Below are 20,619 nucleotides of genomic sequence, written 5' to 3'. Positions count from 1 at the left end.
AGAAAGAAAAGGTAAAAGTATAATAGTGAGAGACTTCAATTTATTGTTCAGGTCATATTCAACTCTGTCTATTTGGGGTTTTCTGGCAAACATTGAAGTGTCTGCCATTTCTTCTCCAGTTCAGCTCATTTTTAAGTTTAGGAAACTGAGGCAAACAGGATAAAGTGACTTATCCAAGGTAACATAACCAGTAAATATCTGAGGCTAAATTTGAACTCAGGTATTTCTGACTCTAGGGCCAGGCCACTATGCTACCTAACTACCCTTTATCACCCTTAAACCCAGATAAATTGAATCAAAGAAAAAAGAAAGACCTGAATAGAATTTTAGAAAAGTCAGCTATGCTAGGACCTTTGGGGGGGGAACAGTAAAGAATATATATATCTTTCTCAGCTATACATGGGGCATGCATAAAAACTGATCATAAAACCTCACAAACAAATGCAAAAAAGTAGAAAAATGCATCTTTTCCCAAAACTATTGTTAAGAGGCACATCAATTCTCCAAGATCCTCCACAGCTGTGTGGATCATAACATCTGAAGGAGTTGCAGTGCAGCCTTTGCTGACACAGGTGTTGCGGACTGGGAATGATATAAATTGGAGACAGAGGGAAGAGGAGAGAGGTGAGAGAACAGCAACTGCCTCTCAGTCTCCTTGTATCATCCTCTCACACAAGGAGATCTGCAGGTCTGGGTTGGATCTTCAGCAGCCACTGTCAGGTGGTTCCCATATATTCTAACAAACCATAATGCAATAAAAATGATCTTCAATATAGGGACATTGAAGGTAAAGATTAAAAATTAAGCGGAATCTGCTAAGTGAGATGAGCAGAACCAGGAGATCATTATATACCTCAACAACGATACTGTATGAGGATGTATTCTGATGGAAGTGGATTTCTTTGACAAAGAGACCTAACTCCATTTCAATTGATAAATGATGGACAGAAACAGCTACACCCAAAGAAAGAACACTGGGAAATGAATGTAAACTATTTGCATTTTTGTTTTTCTTCCCTGGTTATTTTTACCTTCTGAATCCAATTCTCCCTGTGCAACAAGAGAACTGTTTGGTTCTGCATACATATATTGTATCTAGGATATACTGCAATATATTTAACATATATAGGACTGCTTGCTATCTAGGGGAGGGGTGGAGAGAGGGAGGGGAAAAATCGGAACAGAAGCAAGTGCAAGGGATAATGTTGTAAAAAAAATTACCCTGGCATGGGTTTTGTCAATAAAAAGTTATTATAAAATTTAAAAAAATAAAAAATAAGCGGAATCTAAATAATTAAACCTAAAGGAATGGGTAAGTCCAACAGTTAGGGAATCAATTACATTAAAGAAAATGACAAGATATCATATCAAAATTTGTGCAATACCAATACAGCCAAAAGAGTTAACTGGGGGAAATTGTATATCTCTAATTTCTTTCATTAACAGAAAAGAGCAAATCAATAAAATGAGCACAAAACTAATAAAAACTAAAAAAAACCCAACAAATTAAAAATGTCAAATTCAATCCCAATCTCAACAAATTAAAAACACCAAAATAAGAAATCCTAAAACTGAAGATTAACAAAATTAGAAGTTTAAAAAAAAATTACTAAGTTGTTTTAAATTTTTCCCTTGAGGTAGAAAAGAATAAAACAGATAAGCCATTAGCTAATTTCAGTAAGAAAAATAAAATCGAATACTAGTATAAAAAAATTAAAAATGTGAATTCACAATAAAAGCAATTAAAGAACTCTTCAAACTATATAAGCCAGTAAAATGGACAAATAAAATGTGATTATTTGCAATTGCCCAAATGAACAGAACAGAAAATAGAATACTTAAATAAGTCTACCTTAGAAAAAGAAACTGAATATGTCATAAATGAACTCCCCACAAAATCAGATCTAAAAGAAATACTTATTTAATATTTAAAGAACAATTAATTCTAATGCTACATAATTGATTTGGAAAAACTAGGTAAAAGAGGGAATTCACAAAATTCCTGCTATAATATAAATATGGTTTTAATATCTAAATCAAAGGAGAGTCCAAATAAAACCATGGACCAATTTCCCTAATGAATATTAATGCAAATGTTTTAAATATTAGCAAAGAGACTATAGCAATATGTCATAGAAAGATCATGAACTATAGCCAAGCTGGATTTATACCAGAAATACAAGACTGGTTAAAATTAGGAAAACCATAAGCATGACTGATCAGATCAATAACAAATCCATTAAAAATATTATTTAATAGATTTAAGAAGTTTGGTTTTTTGTTTGTTTTTTAAAACAAAAAATGACATTCATTCCTGTTTTAAAAAACAACTATAAAGCCCAGGAGTAAATGGAGCTTTTCTTTCTTTTTTTTGCTGAGGCAATTGGAGTTAAGTGACTTGCCTAGGGTCACACAGCCAAGAGGTAAGTGGTCACATTTGAACTCAAATCCTCCTGACTTCAAGGCTGGTGCTCTATCCACTATACCAATTAGCTGCCCCTGGAGCTTTTCTTAAAATAAGTAAGATCTGTCTAAAAGTAAGAGCAAGCATTATTTGTAATAGAAATAATCTAGAAGAAGTCTTCCCAATAAGATTAGGAATGAAGATTAAAATGTCTATCATCACTACAATTATCCACTATTGTACTAGGATTGATAGGTATAGGAATAGGAGAAACTGAAGGAATAGGTTTAGGGAAAGAGGAAACAAAATAAGCACCTTTTGCAGATGATATGGTTTATACTTAGAATTTCTGGAGTCAACTAGATACTTATAAGACAATTCAACAAAGTTTCAGGATATAAAATAAACCCACATAAATCATCCACATTTCTTTGTTATCAATATAATCCAACAGGAACTATGGAACACAGCTCCCTCTTTTTTACTGAGACACAGAGAGATTGTGATATAAACCCAGAGTCACACAACTACATATATGCTCCCTCCAAAACTTGTTTTCTGTCCCATTTCCTAATTTATGAAAATTCACATAGAGTATAATTTGGAAAAAAGTGATAAATCAAAACTTTTCACCTCAGTTTTTATATAAAAATAAAAATTTATTATACATACATTTTGGTTCTTTAAAAGACATTATTATGTATAATAATAATATATACGTATAAACATTACACTGATCCTCATTATTCTTAATTCTGTAGTCACAAATGTATCTAACTCAATAGAATTAACTCGACTTTAAAATCATTACTCATGGTGTTTTCAGTCATACACAAAGTGGCAAAGCATCGGAGTTGCCTATTGTACATGTCCGTGTCCTCAGCTGAATTTAAACAAGGCCAACTCTTGGCCATTTTCTTTCAGCTCTCATGCTACTGTGATCAAGACTCTTTCCTTGGTCTATTTAGTGTCACTTTTTTCACCTTTTTGTGCTTTTTGCTAATGATTTGCTGTTTAAAATGGTGCTCAAAATTGTGCTGAAGTGCTGCCTTGTGTTCTTAGGGTGCATGATGGCTGCGAAGTGCCTTTTGGAGAGAGTACATGTCTTAGATAAAGTTTGTTCAGGCACCAGTGAAATAGTGCTGCTGTCTGTGAGTTTAATGTTAATGAATCAACATTATGGTACATCCAGAAGAAGGAAGAGGAAATTTACCCATCTGTATGAGAGCACTCCGGAAAATGCTAAAGTAAATGTACCCAAAGGTTCACGGGAACCTATCCCTGTATTTCCCCTACAAGCAATGGCTTACTTAGTATTTGTGGAGATTTTAGAGAACATAACTATCATAAATGGCAAAATCAAATGTACTTCCTTAAAAATGTTTCAAAAAGCTTCAACCTACTTCCACAGTGATTTTTCTGAAGCACAATTGTCACAAGACAACTTAACTACAAAGGAAGACATAATGGCAAACAAATAGTGGCTAAGAAGACACAAACCTCAATTCTCCCTCCCAACTAATTATACAGTGAAATGATATATTCAACTTCTTTTTACAAAATCAATCTCGTATTGGACGCATAGATTCAGCAATAACAATTTGTCTCTTTATATACCCAGAGAAATGAGTTTCTAAAAATAAGGGGGAACATTTTTTTAATGGCTTAGTAATATAGTGCAATCAGCTAAAATCCAAGCTTAAAATCCAAACTATCACTGATGAACTACCTGCTCCTTTCAACTCTTCCATATATACAAATCTATAACAAAGTACATATCAATATTTTTTCACTAGATGTCTTCCTGAAAAGTTGTGAAAATTTTTATATCAATATGTATCAGATGTCATTAACTAAGCATTACACAAAAATAAAGAATATGTTCCTATGTTTGTAATCAAGACACAATAAAATCAAACTTAGGGTTTTGATTTTTTTCTTCGATCAAATATTTAAAGGAAAGCATGAATAAAATAAAATATTCACAATATCTATGTGGGAAAATAAAGACATACAAAGCCAAACATATAAATATGCTTTAAAAAGAAGGTAACTAAGGGATGAACACAGGGAGGTATAGGGAATCCAGAGAGGAAACTCCTCTCTACCAGTGAAGATCTAAGCCTTCTCTTTAGTGTTTGAAAGATACCCAGAGCACTGTAAAGTTAGCACTTGTTAGATCACACATGTGTGCCAAGAACAGGTTTTAAATTCAGGTCTTCTTGGCTCTGACCAGCTCTTTCTCCACTACTCCATGACGCCTCTCAGAGACAATTAAATGCATGCTATATTTTCCTACATAATAGAATATTTAAATTTGGAAAATACTAAACAAATGTGCTTAAGATAAATTACTCCTAATATTAAAAAAAATCTTAACCAAACACAAAATTAAAAAAATTAATTTTGGGGCAAAGTCAAAGACTTTTCTGTGTATTTGTATCCTCTTTATAAATACAGTCAATGTTCTATGCTCTAAACACTGGTCAATAAAACCCCAGTAATGTAGACTCCACTAATTAGTAAAGTGAGACTGTGACTATAAGGTATGTCATCTATGAAAATGGAATTGGTCAAGCAAATTAGAGATGATACAGTTAAGTCCCCATTTATCTGGATCACACTTCAGTAACGTTTAACACAAGAGTTTACAAGAAGTAAACAAAAAAAGACAACACTTAGGTCATTAGTTCTGCCAAAGTTCACACACTGCATTTCAGATTATTTCTAGGCCAGTGGCTCCTGAATCTCTAGTAATTACAATGATAGACAAGTTTGTTTATTTGGTTTTCCACTGGCAAATTTATTATGCTCTCACAACATATCAGAAGATGACCTGATTGTAAAGGAACAAATGAAGAGGAACAACTAGAATATAATAAACTTATTGGTTTGGGACAATGAGTGGCCAAATAGCACTTAGGTCTTCAGGTCCCACTTGCCTGCATATTTGAAAAAGTGTGGAATTACCTGTGGAAAATACTGCTTCCAAGAGCTAAGATGAAAATAAATTTAGGTGCATTTAAGAGTAAATTTAATCTGAAAATGGTTGTCCCACTTAAGAAATTAAACTGCTTATTTCAAGCATTTGACCACTTTAACAGCACCACCTGCATATAATGTATTGTCAGTGGTTCATTAAAGCCAATATAGTAGGAGGGCATCTATTTGGCAATATTATTACCCATTAGTTTTGTTCCCTATATATACCTGAAAACTAATAAAAGTATTTCTTTAAAAATATTCTCTAATTATTATTTTCATTAGCTAATCAGAACTAATGATGTTTTTAAACAAACCATCATTAGTTCTGGTTAGTTAATAAACATCAATTAAACATCCATTTTAGAATGTGAGGTGAGATCCTTCTCCAAAATAATTATGAAAATGCCAGAATATTAAAGGGAAGAAAATGAAATTAAATGTAGTCATTACATCCACTTAGAACCCTCTTTTACAAACTTATTTGCTATTAGATCTAGTAATTTCACTTCAGTCTTGTTGGCACTTCTGCAAAAAATATATGAATAGTAATAGACTATACATAATACTTAATAAGAAAAATACTAGGGGAAAATGTAATGCTAGACCTCACAATTTCACATTTGTCCATGGCTGCCTCTTCCTTTTAGCTAGGTTGGCTGTCTTCTTGATTCTTTTCCCAACTTCCAGCTAAGACAGTGGATGGGTTGTGGGCTCCATCTTGTGGAGGCTGTTTCTGACTTCGTTTCTCAACATACCCTCATCTGCTGGAAGCTTGCCTTCCTGACTTCCTGGTGTCTGTTGCTCACAGGATGGCTTTGCCGAATGTCTTGTTTTACTGTTACTTTCTTTCACGTTGCTGTTTTCTGGGATTTCACAAATCTCTTCTGGATTCTTATCCGAAATGAGTGATTTCTGCTGTGAAATGTAAAATCCACACTTAAATGTTTTTAAAATTAATTTAATCTGGAGGATTAATAGTTACAGAACTAGAGCTACAGAATACACTTCCGTGTCAAAGATAAGATTCTAATTAATACTATTTAGTCAAAACACTCTCAAGTATACATGTTAAATGATATGCCCTCTATTCCCTAGATTAAACCTTGATAGTTGCAGAATTCTCCCAAATAAAGTCAATATTAAGTGGAATTAACAATTTCATTGAAACATTATGCATAGGGAAACTACCAACATTAGTGACTAATTTCTAAGTTATTAGTATGAGGATTAGAAAATGTCATAGTTGAAAATATTTGAGATGTAATTGAAATGCTACCTTTTATCAGCAAATAAGCACTTCTACTTTAAAGATCTCCAAGGAAAAAGATTTCACAAACACCCCAACCCCTATCCTTAAGTTCCAAAAATCTTAGATTTTACAAAGGTTTAAAAAAAAAAAAAAGTCATTCCCCCAAAAATAAATAGTCCCTTCCAAACTGCCACTAAGAGATTCATAAAAAAATTTTAATTTTATTTTCTCCCCACAGTTAATCCAGTCAAAGTAATATAAAACCAGAAGACTTTTTTGCCTTCTTCTTATGCCCCTTTCTCCAAATAGTCTCCTGAACCTGCTAGACACACACACACACATACACACACACAAAATTCCCTGGGACTTGTGGAACTTATTATTAATGACTTTCAATGGCTTGCTTGCTTTTCAATAGAGTGCTTTTACTTACATTTTAAAATTTCAAAGAATTTTCACATTAATTATAGTCTCTTAATACTTACCTTGATACAATATTCAACAATATCAATTATCAACCTTTGTACTCTTTCTGGAAGACTAGCCTAATTTTTTAAATTAAGAGGAGGAAGTGCACAAAAGGTATCACTTTACTGCTGACTATCAAGATGCACAAATGCTCTATTAGAAGGATTTAGACCTAATATAAATCAATACCAAAAAAAAATTAGTTGCTGACTTACAGAGGGTACCACCTTGGGATGCTCTTCTGCCTTTCCATCTGGTATTTCAAATGCCCGTAGTACTTCAGGGCTCCTGTTGCCAGTTAAACCAACATCTCTCTGTCTCAAAAACTCTCCTCTACACTCATCTGCTTTGTAATAAGGGCCTTGATCTCTCTGACAAACATGGCTCCGATAACAGAGATCTGCATCACCTGATCCACCATGTTGCCTATAATCAATTCCTTCCTGTGCTCTTCCTTTGCCTTGATGTAGGGCCTGGCGAGGTTCTCTTTCAGAGTCTCTTAAATGCCGCAATCCACCAACTGATTTTCCTGCACCATAGCAGAAACTCTAATAAGCAAAATAAATAATATAAATTACAACTACAAAATTATGTATGTATCTGTATCATATATATGTATACACACATATATATACATTATATGTACATATTATATGTAATATAATTATATTATATATATATATTATAAACACATACACATACAGCCTAAACTCTCTCATTTTAAATGTAGTACTATTATTTAAGTATTATTAAATTAAAGTATTATTTAAGATGCCAGTAAAATTCACATGCATTTTTAATAATTTAATAAGCAAAGATATAAACATATTAAAATGGCAGTTTATTTATGAGAATCATATTCTTTGGAGTAAAAGGGAACAGAGCCAAGGTATTGATTTAATCTATGAAATCACTCAATCATTAAGAGAATGTTTTAATGAACTAGAAAATAATGTTGATAACTAGAATTTATATAGCTCTTACTATGTGCCATACACTTTACAATTATCATCTCATTTGATCCTCATAACACCCTAGCAAGGAAAGGATTATTATTATCTCCATTGTAAAGATGAGGAAACTGAGGCAAACAGAGGTCAAGTAACTTGCATGGGGTCTCAGAGCTAGGAATTGTCTAAAGAAACATTTGACCTCAGATCTTGCTGACTCTATGCCCAGCACTCTGCCACCTAGCTTCTAGCACTTCAAAATGAAGGCTAGAAATGTGAATTAGGTTAAAAGTTTTATGAATCGTTTCTGTTTTATTTATGGTTGACTTCCATTTAAGATTATTTGTTTAAAATTACATAGAGATATAAACTATGACCCAGCATCCTGCATTCTGGGGCTTTTTTCAAGACCTTACAAATGTCTCTTTTTAGTTCATGTCCTCACCCAAGATGTAATTTGAGAATATTAAAATGTATACATAACTCATGACTAGATATCTCCAGGCAGGTGTAAAATGAGCCTGAGGCTTCTATGCAAACATACCGTATGTTGGATGTCCCAAAAGTCTTAATGCAGTTTCACTGTAGTGTTAACCTTTTAATAGATTAACCCTTCTAATTCTAAAAAGCTATATATAATGCTGATTCTTTCATATGTGACAAATATAATATGCAAAGTTTTGCTTCAGAAAGCGCTGCATGACTGGATCAAGATGAGTATATAAAGCAAGGACTTGTCCTTCCCCCCTGCCCACCAACAGGAAAAAGATCCTAATTCCCACCTGGATGTCCCATAGACATCTCAGTCAACATAGTCCAAACAGCACTCCTTTCTTCTTTCAAATGCCAGATTTCCCCACACTCTCCTAATCCCAAGTTTACAAACTCAGTGTCACCTTTACTCTTTTCCTATTTCTCACCAGAGTTGCTAAGTCCTGTAGCTCCTCCTGCCTCTCTCTTCCAGCCCTTTCCAATCCCACAGCCACCATCCTAGGTCAAATCCTCATTGTTTTTCATCTAGATCATTGCAACAGTTTCCCAGTCTCCAGCTACTCCCCAGTACAATTCTGCCTCCACACAGCTGCTAAAAGGAATCTTCTTACAGCATCTTTCTTTTGCTCAAATTCTTATTTCCTCAAGAAGCCAATAAAACTAGTCTCTGGGATTTAAAATCCATCACAACCTGACTCCAACCTAACTTTCTACTCCTGTTAAACATGACTTTCCTCCTTTTACTCTACCCTCCAGTCAAATGGGCTTTTTTACTTTTCCCCACACGATTCTATCTCCTTTCCTTGTCTTTGCACTTGCTCTACCTTCTTCCTGGAATGCGCTCCCTCTTAACATCCATCCCCTGTGATCCCTAGTTTATTTTAAGGCTGAGTTCAAGTACTTTTTACACAAAGCCTCTCTTGCCCTTCAGTTCCAACTTGCCCCCATCTCCAAATTACCTTATGTCTATTTTACCTACACATATGGGTACATATTCACAACACTCTTGTTACTTCCTTAACTAGACTGTAAACTCCTAGGAACAGAAAACTTTATCATTTTTGTCGTCTTATCTCTAGCACCCAGCACAGCAAGACTGGTTGAATGATTTCATCTGTACTAATTTATCACATTCAAATGGTATGTTTGCCAAGTTTTCAGGACTCATATCTAAAAGCAAACTACACAATTACTTACCTTTAAGACAAAAAAATTTAAATGTAAATGCAAATGTCACTTAGATAATACTTATCAAATTATATTGTTATGCAAAACAAGACAAGTACAAATTTTTAGCATTGCTTTTACGCTAAAAAAAGTTAAAAAGCAACAATGTCATATACTAACCAATACAGCCAGAGCCATGATGACCAGCACCGGAATATGAAGTAATAGCGGTATTTCCTTCATAAGTGCTCTCATAAATTCACCAGTTCCTTGTCCAATATGCTTCAATGGTTCAGTTACAAAATTGGTAAAAGTAACTGCCAATGCCTATATCAACAGATGTTTATTAGCAACAATAATTACGTTCTTTACCGATGACAAATGACAAATGTAAGCAGAGTAAGCCAAGTCACTGTGTTCTTGTACTCACTTCAGGGGACCTTTGCTAGCACTATCATATTCAAACCAGAATCAATATGAAATGATTTTGTTACTTGCAATTAGAGTAGCCTGTAGGTAGGTCAAAACTTTCTGGGGGAAAAGATTTTAAAACACTTAATACACCTCTGATGACTATATAGGGACTCTCGCTTGATCCGCCTTGAAAAAGTAATTTTTACAAAGTATATTCTATACCTTTGTCGGTGGAACCAACCAAATAGGGTTAACTAATAGTAGCTCATAGTACTTTTGGCAAGAATCATCTCGAAACGTCCATGAACTTCTAAACCATTCTATTTAAGAGAAAGAAAAGAGAAAAAAGAAACTCAATTTTAATAAAATAACAAGTTTCACAATATTCAATTGTTTCATTTTGTTTTATTCTCCCCTCATCTTCAGCTCTATATAATTTTTCAACAAGTTTCCCAACATTTCTAATTTTTTTCTTAGTTTCTTCCTGTTTACTTAGTGGGTTCTAATATTTGGTACTCCTTAAGCCAAAAATGATCCAAAAGTCTCAATGTTAAATCCCCAGAGCTAGGAAATAATAAGGACAATGCACACATGGTAAGACAAAAGGAAAAACACTCTTAAGAGAAAAGGGATATGTTTCAAGTAGCAATAGTGACATAAACAAGAGGTGTGCTGGATCAAACCAGAATTCATCCAAAAGACTAGTTAGGAAGGGGACACAAAGTTCATAGGAAAAGTCCAAAACCTTCTGTACAGGAAGCATACACTATAGAAAGCATGGTGAGTAGAAGGAGACAAAAATGGCTGGTTTCACACAACCTCTCTGCACCAAGTTTCTTTTATGGCAATGGAATGCTAGCCACAAGCCTTGCTTCAGCAATAATAATGGACTTGAAAAAAAGCTTTTTTTTTCCCTATCAAATCGGATGTATAGAATTCTAAATGAAGAATGCATGGTATTAACACACACTAACTTTTCTAAATAGCTCATTTTAGACAAGAATGTTGTTTCAGTCATGTACAACCCTTTATGACCTTATTTGAGGTTTTCCAGGCAAAGACATTGGAGTGATTAGCCATTTTCTTCTCTAACTCATTTTACAGAGGAGGAACCAAAGACAAACAGGGTTAAATGACTTGCCCAGGTTCACACAGCTACAGTTTTATTCATGAAGATGAGTCTTCCTGACTCAGATCCAGCACTTTTATCTACTGTTCCATCTAGTAAAAATAGCAGTCCCCTTAAAAGAAAATAATTTTGTATTCATTCTGTATAGAAGTAAGAGTTGTATTAAATTTAATTTTTTAAGACTTTTCTAGTACAGTAGCTTTGGATACCTTAACATGAAACATCTATTAAATTTTTAATTTGCTTTAACAAAGTCCCAAAAGTTAAATCATTCCTATTTTTTAATCAATCTTTCAACACAAATAGTATATTTATAAGAATGTTTTTTCATAGTGTAGTCCTAATAAATAGCTTCTTCACATCACAATTTTACATGTTGTATACTTCGGTACAGCACCTCTATGATCATTCCTTCTTCATTGATAATGATCACAGTCTCTTTCCTTCTTTCTCCTGACAACACAAAGGTCTCCAATGTGAGGGCATATTCAATATAATGAAGTCCTTTCTCTAGACTTTTTTTTTATTATTTCTGGAGTACTGATATAACCAGTACTCAGAATTTCTATCTGTTGCTTCTCATGTTTATCACAACTGGACAGCTCCTCTTCCCCACCAATATATCCATGATTAACTCTTTTATGCCATTTTGTGAATGACAGTCACTGTTAGCAATATATTGCACCCTATTTACACTAATTATTAATCTTTCCTTTACCATCTGGCTTATTCATAAATTCTGAATTCTTTGCAGATCATGTCATTCCATGATATTCAGCCTAAGTGCATAACGAGGAGAATTCTGATGCTAGAAACATTGGCTTGTGTGGTACAGCCTGCCACCACTGAAAATATTCCAGCTGAATTCAGTCTCCTCCTCTTGTTCAATTCTGGACCAAGACACACATATTAATAGACAAACTTAATGGGTCACCTATCTAGCTATATGTCAGAGTTTGAGCAAATGTATTTTTCACTAATTTGATTTTTTTTCAAACTAAACAGTTAAAATGATCTCTTTCACATTTCTGTGGATTTTACCATGACACCTTAATGGGTCTCAATGTGATGAAATGAGTACAATATAATAATGACATTGATGACAGCTTCTATTTGCTGCCTACTATGCACCAGCTGCTTGTTGCCAATGAGACACAGTAGAAAAAGCATTTGACTGGGCTCTCCCACTTACCAGCAAAGAAATCTTGGCTAAATCATTTTGCCTCTGTAATGCTCAGGTTGAATACATTTTCATGAACAGAAGCATTTGAAGAACCTTACATCAAAAGGAAATCTTTTTGTGTTGGACTTTGCACCTTGTAGGATACTAACAAATATCTTACATGAGTATGCTTTTTGCTTTATAATGATTATGAAATCAATACTTGCTAAGGAAAACTATCTCCAGAATTACATCTTTTCAGTGAGTCTTACAAAGAACTTAGATTGAAATGTCTTACCCTTTAGTAAAAAAAAATAAGAATGTACAATTTGGTTGTTCTATAAGAAAAAGGAGATGAACTAGTGGGAACTATTAAGTAATTGCAAGGAAATTTATATATCTATGAGAAATATTTGCGTTAGGAAGGATATTTCATGAATGTGAACTATCTGCATTTTTGTTTTTCTTCCCGGGTTATTTATACCTTCTGAATCCAATTCTCCCTGTGCAACAGGAGAACTGTTCGGTTCTGCAAACATATATTGTATCTAGGATATACTGCAACATATCTAACATATATGGGACTGCTTGCCATCTAGGGGAGAGGGTGGAGGGAGGGAGGGGAAGAATCGGAACAGAAACGAGTGCAAGGGATAATGTTGAAAAAAAATTACCCTGGCATGGATTCTGTCAATATAAAGTAATTATTAAATAAAAATTAAAAATAATAATAATAAATAAATAAATGAATGAATAAATGTTAGGATTCATACATTAAAAAAAAAAAAAGGAAGGATATTTCAAATAACAGACAGTTTAAAATACTCAAATAGGTACATGATCTCACTCATTTTGGAATTTTCAATAATGAAAAATGCAGTCTATCCATGCCTGCCTATGCATAGGTAACTCTTCTTTCATGCTTCCTATATGTTCTACACATGAGGTTCCACCAAATATACTGGAAATATTTCTTGCCTTCTCCTGACTTCACAAAAGTATCAGGGGAGCATCCTAGCTCTCTATTATTCCTCACCCTTTTCAATTCCAGGCCCAACTCATTATGTACTTGGTACCAAATAAACACACAAACCCATGGACAAGCTCTATGTTCTCCATCTAAATATATGGCATAATCTGAAGAGACATTCCTCATCCTCCTGGTTTTTCCTACGTGGACAATCAAGTCAAACTCTTTTGAGTGTTATAGAGAAAGCTCTGCAATGTTTCATGGCTTAGAACCAGTACAATATCATTTAAAACAGGAATATCTGGAAGGTCTTACTATCCACAGATAAACAATTTTCAGGTTGGACTGTGAAAGGTGGATCTTTTTCATTAATCCATGAAACAAAGAAAAATTCTAGACAATTGCCACTTCTAAATCTCAAAAAGAATTACAAACTTAAAAAGCTGATTTTGACTTTTAGTAATGCCAACAAAATGACCATAATTCATTTATCTCTAAAAAACTCAAGAGAAAGAGAGTCTCACCAAATAGGCCTCCAACCCAATCCATCTTCTCAGCACAAATATTGTTTAAAGGTTCCAATTTGGCAACTTCAGCCTGATGTTTTGCAAAGGCTAACTAATAAAGATAGGAAAGTTTTTAACTATTAATTATAAAGACACCATTAAGTAAACTTCCTAACATGTTTCAATCAATTTTATTTCAAACACTCATTCCATCATTATAAATCCAAAGTATGTTTCAAAAGAAATTTAAAGAAAAAGAGATCTATTATTTCTAAAGAAAAACTAGAAACATTTGTTCTTTTTTCACTTGATTTATTTTTAAAATTCACTTTATTCAATTGAATTTAGTTATGATTTAAGATCAGTGATTACTGTGGTCACTATGTGACTTTTTCTAGTGTTATCCATTTGATAAAGACTAAAGAAAGGAGGAGAGGGAGAGGAGAGGGGAAACCAAATTTATTAGGAGAAAGCTTCAAACATTAACTGAAAAAAATCAATTAGGTCAGGGCAGCAGGATAGAGCACCAGCCCTGAAGTCAGGAGGACCTGAGTTCAAATCTGGCCTCAGACTTCCTAGCTATGTGACCTTGGGCAATTAACCCCAATTGCTTCAGGTAAAAGCAAAAAACAAAACAAAAAAATATATTAGGTCAATAACACTTAATAAATTATTATTCTACATTACCTTATATAAATAGATCCAATTCCATCCAAAACTGATAAGAAAACTGATGAATAAAACACGTTTTAACTGAGTATACCACCGAATATATGTCCATAATTCGGTAGCTACTAACATAACAATGCACAACAAACACAGAAGTACCTAGACAAAAAGGAAATGAAAATTGAAGTCACTATTATTGAAAGATTCCTCTAGGTCCAATATCTTATGGTTTACAAAATGAAAAAACTGTTTGCCTACTTGAAATACACACCTGGACATCGTCCCCCAAACACTCAACTCAACATAAGTTAATCAATGAACATACATTTATTAAGTACCTACTATAAGCAAGACCTATGCCAGGCAATGAGAATACAAATGCAGAAAATACAATAATCCCTATTCTCAAAGAGGTTACATTCTAATGGGAAAGATTAAGTAAACACACACACACACATATACATGTGTGTGTATGTACATATATATGTGTATATATATATGTACATACACATATTTTTATACATTTATATACATATTAAAGTGAACAAATGTTAACAAATACAAAGTAGTTAAATTCAATGGAGTTTGGAAGGGAGGGATTCAACAGCTGGGCGAGGCAGGCAAGGCTTCAAAGTTCAAAGTCAAGTTTGAGCTGTGTTGAGAAGTAAAGGACTCCAAGGTATAACTGAAAATGAAGCACCTTCCAAGCAGGGAAGGCAATCAATACAAAGACACAGAAAGGGGAAATGTAGTGTATGAGGAAGAATGAGAAGGACAGTACAATTGGATTGCAGGATACAGAGAGGGTAATAATGTCCAATGAGGTTGGAATGATAGGTTGAACTAAATTGTAAAGGGATTTATAACCTAAATAGAGAATTTAAATTTTTATCTTAGAAACAATAGTCATTGGAATTTACGAGTAGGAGAGAAACACAAGCAGTTCTGCACTTAAGGAAGATTATTACTTTGACTTCAGTATGTAGGATGAACTGGAGAGGCAAGAGAATTGGGGAAGGAGGACCAATTAGGAGGATGTTGAGATAATCTAGGAAAAGAGAGATAAAGGCCTGAACTAAGATGGTAGCTACATAAGAGGAGTGATGAGATGAGGTCAAAGTAGAAACAGCAAAATTTGGCAACAGAATGGATATATAAGGTAAGGCAAAGTGAGTAGTTTGGGATAATGCTAAAACTAAGAACCTGAGAAAAGAAAAGGATGGTGCCTTTGATAGAGAAAAGAAGTCTAAAAAGATGGGGGAGTGGGGTGGAATGAGTTAGGTTTGGGACACACAGAATTTAAGATGCTTCTGGGTCATCCAGTTTAAAATATCCAGTAGATAATAGTGTCCAATAAACAAGGTAATATGGGGCTAAACCTCAGGGAAGACTCTGAGGCTGGATATCTCAATCTGTCAGGCACTGGCAGAGAAATATTTAAATCCATAGTGGCTGATGTTGTTACAGAAAGAGAGCCTACAGATGGAAGAAAAAGAACCCTGAGGAATATTTGCAAGGAAGACAGAATGGTCAGGCAGAAAGAAGAACAACCAAGAGAATGATGTTATGAAGACACAGAGAGGACAAAGTGTCCATGAGGGGAGTGGAGTCAACAGTGTCAAATGCAACAGAGAGACCAAGAAAGATAAGGGTTGATTGAGAAAGGCTGTCAGATTTGACAAGATAATTGGAGAAAGCATCTTTAATGGTGAAATCAGAAACTGGATTACAAAATTTTGAGAAGGAAGTGAGAGAAGAGATATAAGATGATAGTTTGAAGTTATAGTAGGATCTACTGCAAGTTTTTTAAAGAGGGGAGAGGCTTGGGCATGTATGAAGACAGTCAGAAAGGAACCAACAGTCAAAGAAGGGTTGAAAATATAATAAATAGGAAGAAAAGCCCGAAGTTGTAAATTGCTAGAGAATACTGGCAATGAGATTAAGTATACAGACAGAGGAACTGGCTTTGCCAAGGAGAAAGGCTAGAGAGGCCAGAGATTAAGAGAATGGGAAAATTTTGATTCTCAATTTTCTCAGTTATATTCAAAACATAATTCATTACCTTCCTCCATAAGCAAACCTCCATAAGCAAATTTGCCTATTTTTGTTGAGGGCATCACCATTTTCCCCAATCCTTTTACATTCCACCTTCAGCTTTTGTGCTTTCCCACAAAAGCCATTTCCCAGTTTTGGAATACGATTTCTGTAAACTGCTAATTCACAGAACGTCTAGCTTTTTCAAAGTGATGATGACAATGATAGCAGCTAGCATTTATATAGTGTCACTATGTATCTAGCTAGCATTTATGTGGTGTTTATACTATGTGCCAGTCACTGTGTTAAGCAATCAACAATTATTATTTCATTTCATCCTTACAATAATCCTGGAAGAGGATTATTATAATCCCCATCTTATAGCTGAGACAAAAAGAAGTTAAGTGACTTGTCTAACTAAGATCACACAACTGATAAGTGTCTAAGATCAAATTTGAATTCAGGTCTTCCTGACTTCAAGCCCATTACTAAGTCCATCAGGATAATAGCTGTGAATTGGTGTATTCTTTTTGAAAAGCAATATGGTATTATGCAATAATAGTTACAAAACTGTTTGGAATCTTTGTTTTTAAATATTTGAATATTTTGTTGATAACTAGTTTTTTTATCATAAAAAGTAGAGAAATAAATTCCTTACTCATCTTACCATGAATACATTATATGGATCCACACCAAAGGTTGTTTCAAAACTCCATTTCCAGGTCTTGAAATTATGAAATTTAAAATTAATTAGGATATTACTTAGAGCATCATCTAAGGCTCCTGATTTCCAGTCTTCTCCACTCAGAAACTTATTGATTTCTAATAATGTCTCTTTTGTAAGGATAATCTCAGCATCATAATGCATATCACCTTTATCCTCACTGGGCTGAAGAAAAAAAAAAAAAACACAAAAACGGATTGGACAATTTTGTCAACAATTTTATATTTAGAATATTAATTAAAAACATTTGGAAGATATGTCATGTTTAGAATCTCTTATAAATTAATCCTAACATACTCACAGGTTTTATTTTATAACAAAGCAAATTTAAAGGTAATATTTTCCTATGGTATTTCTATATATTTTATGTTCAAGTTTAAGACCTCCCTGTTCTATACTGTCACTTCAATTCTTCTTCTGTCAAATTTTTAGAAAAAGTGGTCTATATTCACTGATTACTTCTGTACCCATTTTATCTCTATTGGCCTCTATAATCTGGCTTTGATCTCTATGCTATTATGCCCAGAATGTACTCCTTTGCCTTTCACTTTTAGGTCTTTTAGTTCCCATCAAAGTTCAGCTCAAATGCTACCTCCTACACCAAATATTTTCTCACACATATCTCTGGATCACTTGCTAGTGAACTGCCCCCAAAAATACTCTGGATATTTATTTTATTTATGTATGCGTATAAATGTACACACATACATACAAACACAGAGACATACAGCTCAATAAATATTTTATTAATGTTTACTAAAGGCACTATGCTAAAACACCAGAAGTACAAATAAAAAGCAGCAAAAGTGTCTGCTCTCAAATAGTTATATTCTAGTAGGGCAGACAATTTACACAACATAAAGTGGTACATGAGAAAAATACAGAGTAGATGGAAGGTAGACTCTGAGGTTAAGGGGGAGGAAAATACCACAGAGAATACTACACAATGACACAAGCAAACAATTAAAAGAAGGGAGAGGAAACAAACAGAACTAGACTCTAAAAAGGTGCCTCAAATTACCTCTTAGGAAAAAAAAAAAAAGAAAGAAATGGCTGAACAAATCATTATGGAATGGAATGTTACACTGCACCACAATTAATGATAGGAGAGATTATTGCAAACTGGAAGCAGTGCCTGACAAAGTAAAGTGAGAACCTGGAGAATAATTAGTACAAGGATAGTACTGTTAAAACAAAACAAAACAAAACACAAAACACACACACACACACACACAAACAACTTTATCAAAACACTTACCAACCCTTATTTTTAGAGGACCTAGGATGAAGCTTGTTTTAAATCTACCAGAGGCAAACTTTGGGACACAGACATTGTATGTATTTGCTTGCTAGGTTACATTTACTTGCAAAAAGTTGTTTTTTCCCCTTTCTTACTCTTTCGGTGGGAGAAGGACAAGAATTAGCAATAGTGATACCAAAAAAAAAAAAAAAAAAATCAGGAAACTAACTTTTAAAAATGCATTCAAGAAAATAAGAGGAAGTTCAGAAGGAAGCACAAACTTAATAAGTTTTAAAATATAGAATTATTTTCTGGTGTTCGTGTAAATAGAAATGCCTTTTTTGGAATATTTAAGTTCATAAAAAATTTTTTGTAATAACCATCATTAATTAGAAGATCTTTTCAATTTTGAATTTAGCACCATGATTATTACTGATGTCTAATGCTGGCCAGTGTAAAACTCGTTATCTTTACTCATTTATTCATTATTCATCTAATGAAAAATTCAATTTTAAAATAATACTCAATAGTATTAAATATCTTGATTTTTGATCCCCTAAACATGAAAAATTTTAGAAAAACTAATGTTATACAATAGCTTGGTTTTAGTATCTTGTTAATTTGTATTAGTGATTCTAAACAGCAATATCTATCATATTAAGCAACAGGAAGAAAATACTATTTAAAGGACTGATTCTTTTTCCTTTTTTGAAAACTACATAATTACATTACTGTATATGACCAAGAAAATATTGAAAAAGTAAAATCAAGAAGACTAGAATCCCACTGAAGTCTATTTAGAAAAGTCATCTGAAACCAAAACAGTAGTCATCCGAAATCAAAACAGTGCAAAATACTATCCTAAACTTTAGTTTAAACTAAACTTTAAGTTTATCCTAACTAACAAAACAAGCTATTTATTCTCTTATACACAAAAAGACAAAAATGCACAAAACCACATGAAGTAAGGGGGAAAATGAATGCCTAGATTTACTGATTAAGTAGTAAAAACAAAAGAAAAATTTTCATCCACAACAGATTAAAAAGATGTGTAAAAAGATGTGACAGTCTCTGCTTCTTCAGACTTTCCTTGTAGTAATCTTTTTACATCATTATAATTTACCAAGAATAAAATATTACATTGACCAATGCAACAATTAGCAAATACTCACAAGTCCAAGTTTTCCAGCTTCAATTAAAATCTTATTTAAATATCTCCTAAAAACATGATTACTCTGGCTTTCATAATCTTTCTTCTTTTTCTTTTCACACTCATTAATCTGTAATGATACATAAACTTTAGATTAGTTTTTGTCAATAAAATATAGTAACAAATAATGAAGTTTCTAACCAAGCAAACCAATAAAAGTAAAGTTAAATAAAAGGTAATGATAAATAATTTGTCATGCTTATATTTATGAACTATACCATCTTATGTAGCCTGCTTTACCCATAAATGTCAGGATTTTTTTTTATACAAAGGGAAAAATTAAGTCAAAGTACAGAAAGCAAACTCAGCAGTGAAAGGTTTGAGGTTGAGGTTTTTTGGCTTGTTTCCTTTCTAGCAGCTTCTGGTTAAACAACCAGAATCTATTTTAAGAGTTCTGGCAGATTATGAAAAGCATCCAGCAGATGTAATAATTTTAGCAACAATAGCTAATATGTACATATTGCTTACTTTATATATATATATTATCTCATGTGATCTTCACAACTCTTGTGAGGGAGTTGTTATAATTTTAGCCCCATTTTAAAGAAGAAAAGGAAGTTGAAGAAAGTTAAGGAAGTTGAAAAAAGTTAAGGAACTTGCCCAAGTTCAGAGTGCTATTCAGTGTTTGAAGTCAGACTCTGGAGGACTCCAAATACTCTGAAATGTAAGGGCTCCATTGTTTTAAAAATAGTCACAAAAAAGTCATTTAAGGTGTTCAACTTCTCTGTTCTGCTCCATTGTTTTAAAAATAGTCACAAAAAAGTCATTTAAGGTGTTCAACTTCTCTGTTCTTAAAGTTTTTGTACTATAAGCACCTTAGGGTACACTTCATATCCTAAATATTAA

The 20,619-nt window shown here is 33.4% G+C and overlaps 1 protein-coding gene across 4 annotated transcripts in view; it reads right to left on the bottom strand.

Annotated features, from left to right (window-relative positions):
- CLCC1 (chloride channel CLIC like 1) overlaps positions 1–20,619 on the bottom strand; it is a 34,184-nt gene that overhangs the window by 2,283 nt on the left and 11,282 nt on the right. For 2 of the 4 annotated variants that reach the window (XM_051993172.1, XM_051993173.1), the window contains 8 exons: positions 19,736–19,843; positions 17,267–17,488; positions 14,584–14,724; positions 13,915–14,008; positions 10,352–10,449; positions 9,896–10,042; positions 7,322–7,654; positions 3,043–6,304 (listed from right to left, as the gene is read on the bottom strand). In XM_051993172.1, the coding sequence (XP_051849132.1) occupies positions 6,077–6,304; positions 7,322–7,654; positions 9,896–10,042; positions 10,352–10,449; positions 13,915–14,008; positions 14,584–14,724; positions 17,267–17,488; positions 19,736–19,843 (1,371 nt within the window). In that variant the 3' untranslated portion in view covers positions 3,043–6,076. Of the gene's footprint in view, positions 1–3,042; positions 6,305–7,321; positions 7,655–9,895; positions 10,043–10,351; positions 10,450–13,914; positions 14,009–14,583; positions 14,725–17,266; positions 17,489–19,735; positions 19,844–20,619 lie in introns of those variants that run through there. The other 2 variants (XM_051993175.1, XM_051993174.1) reach the window with 2 other exon arrangements.

Source organism: Antechinus flavipes, chromosome 4 (assembly GCF_016432865.1).
Source record: "Antechinus flavipes isolate AdamAnt ecotype Samford, QLD, Australia chromosome 4, AdamAnt_v2, whole genome shotgun sequence".
NCBI lineage: Eukaryota > Metazoa > Chordata > Mammalia > Dasyuromorphia > Dasyuridae > Antechinus > Antechinus flavipes.
Note: the sequence above shows the minus strand (reverse complement) of the source record. Positions and strands in the feature narration are given on the sequence as shown.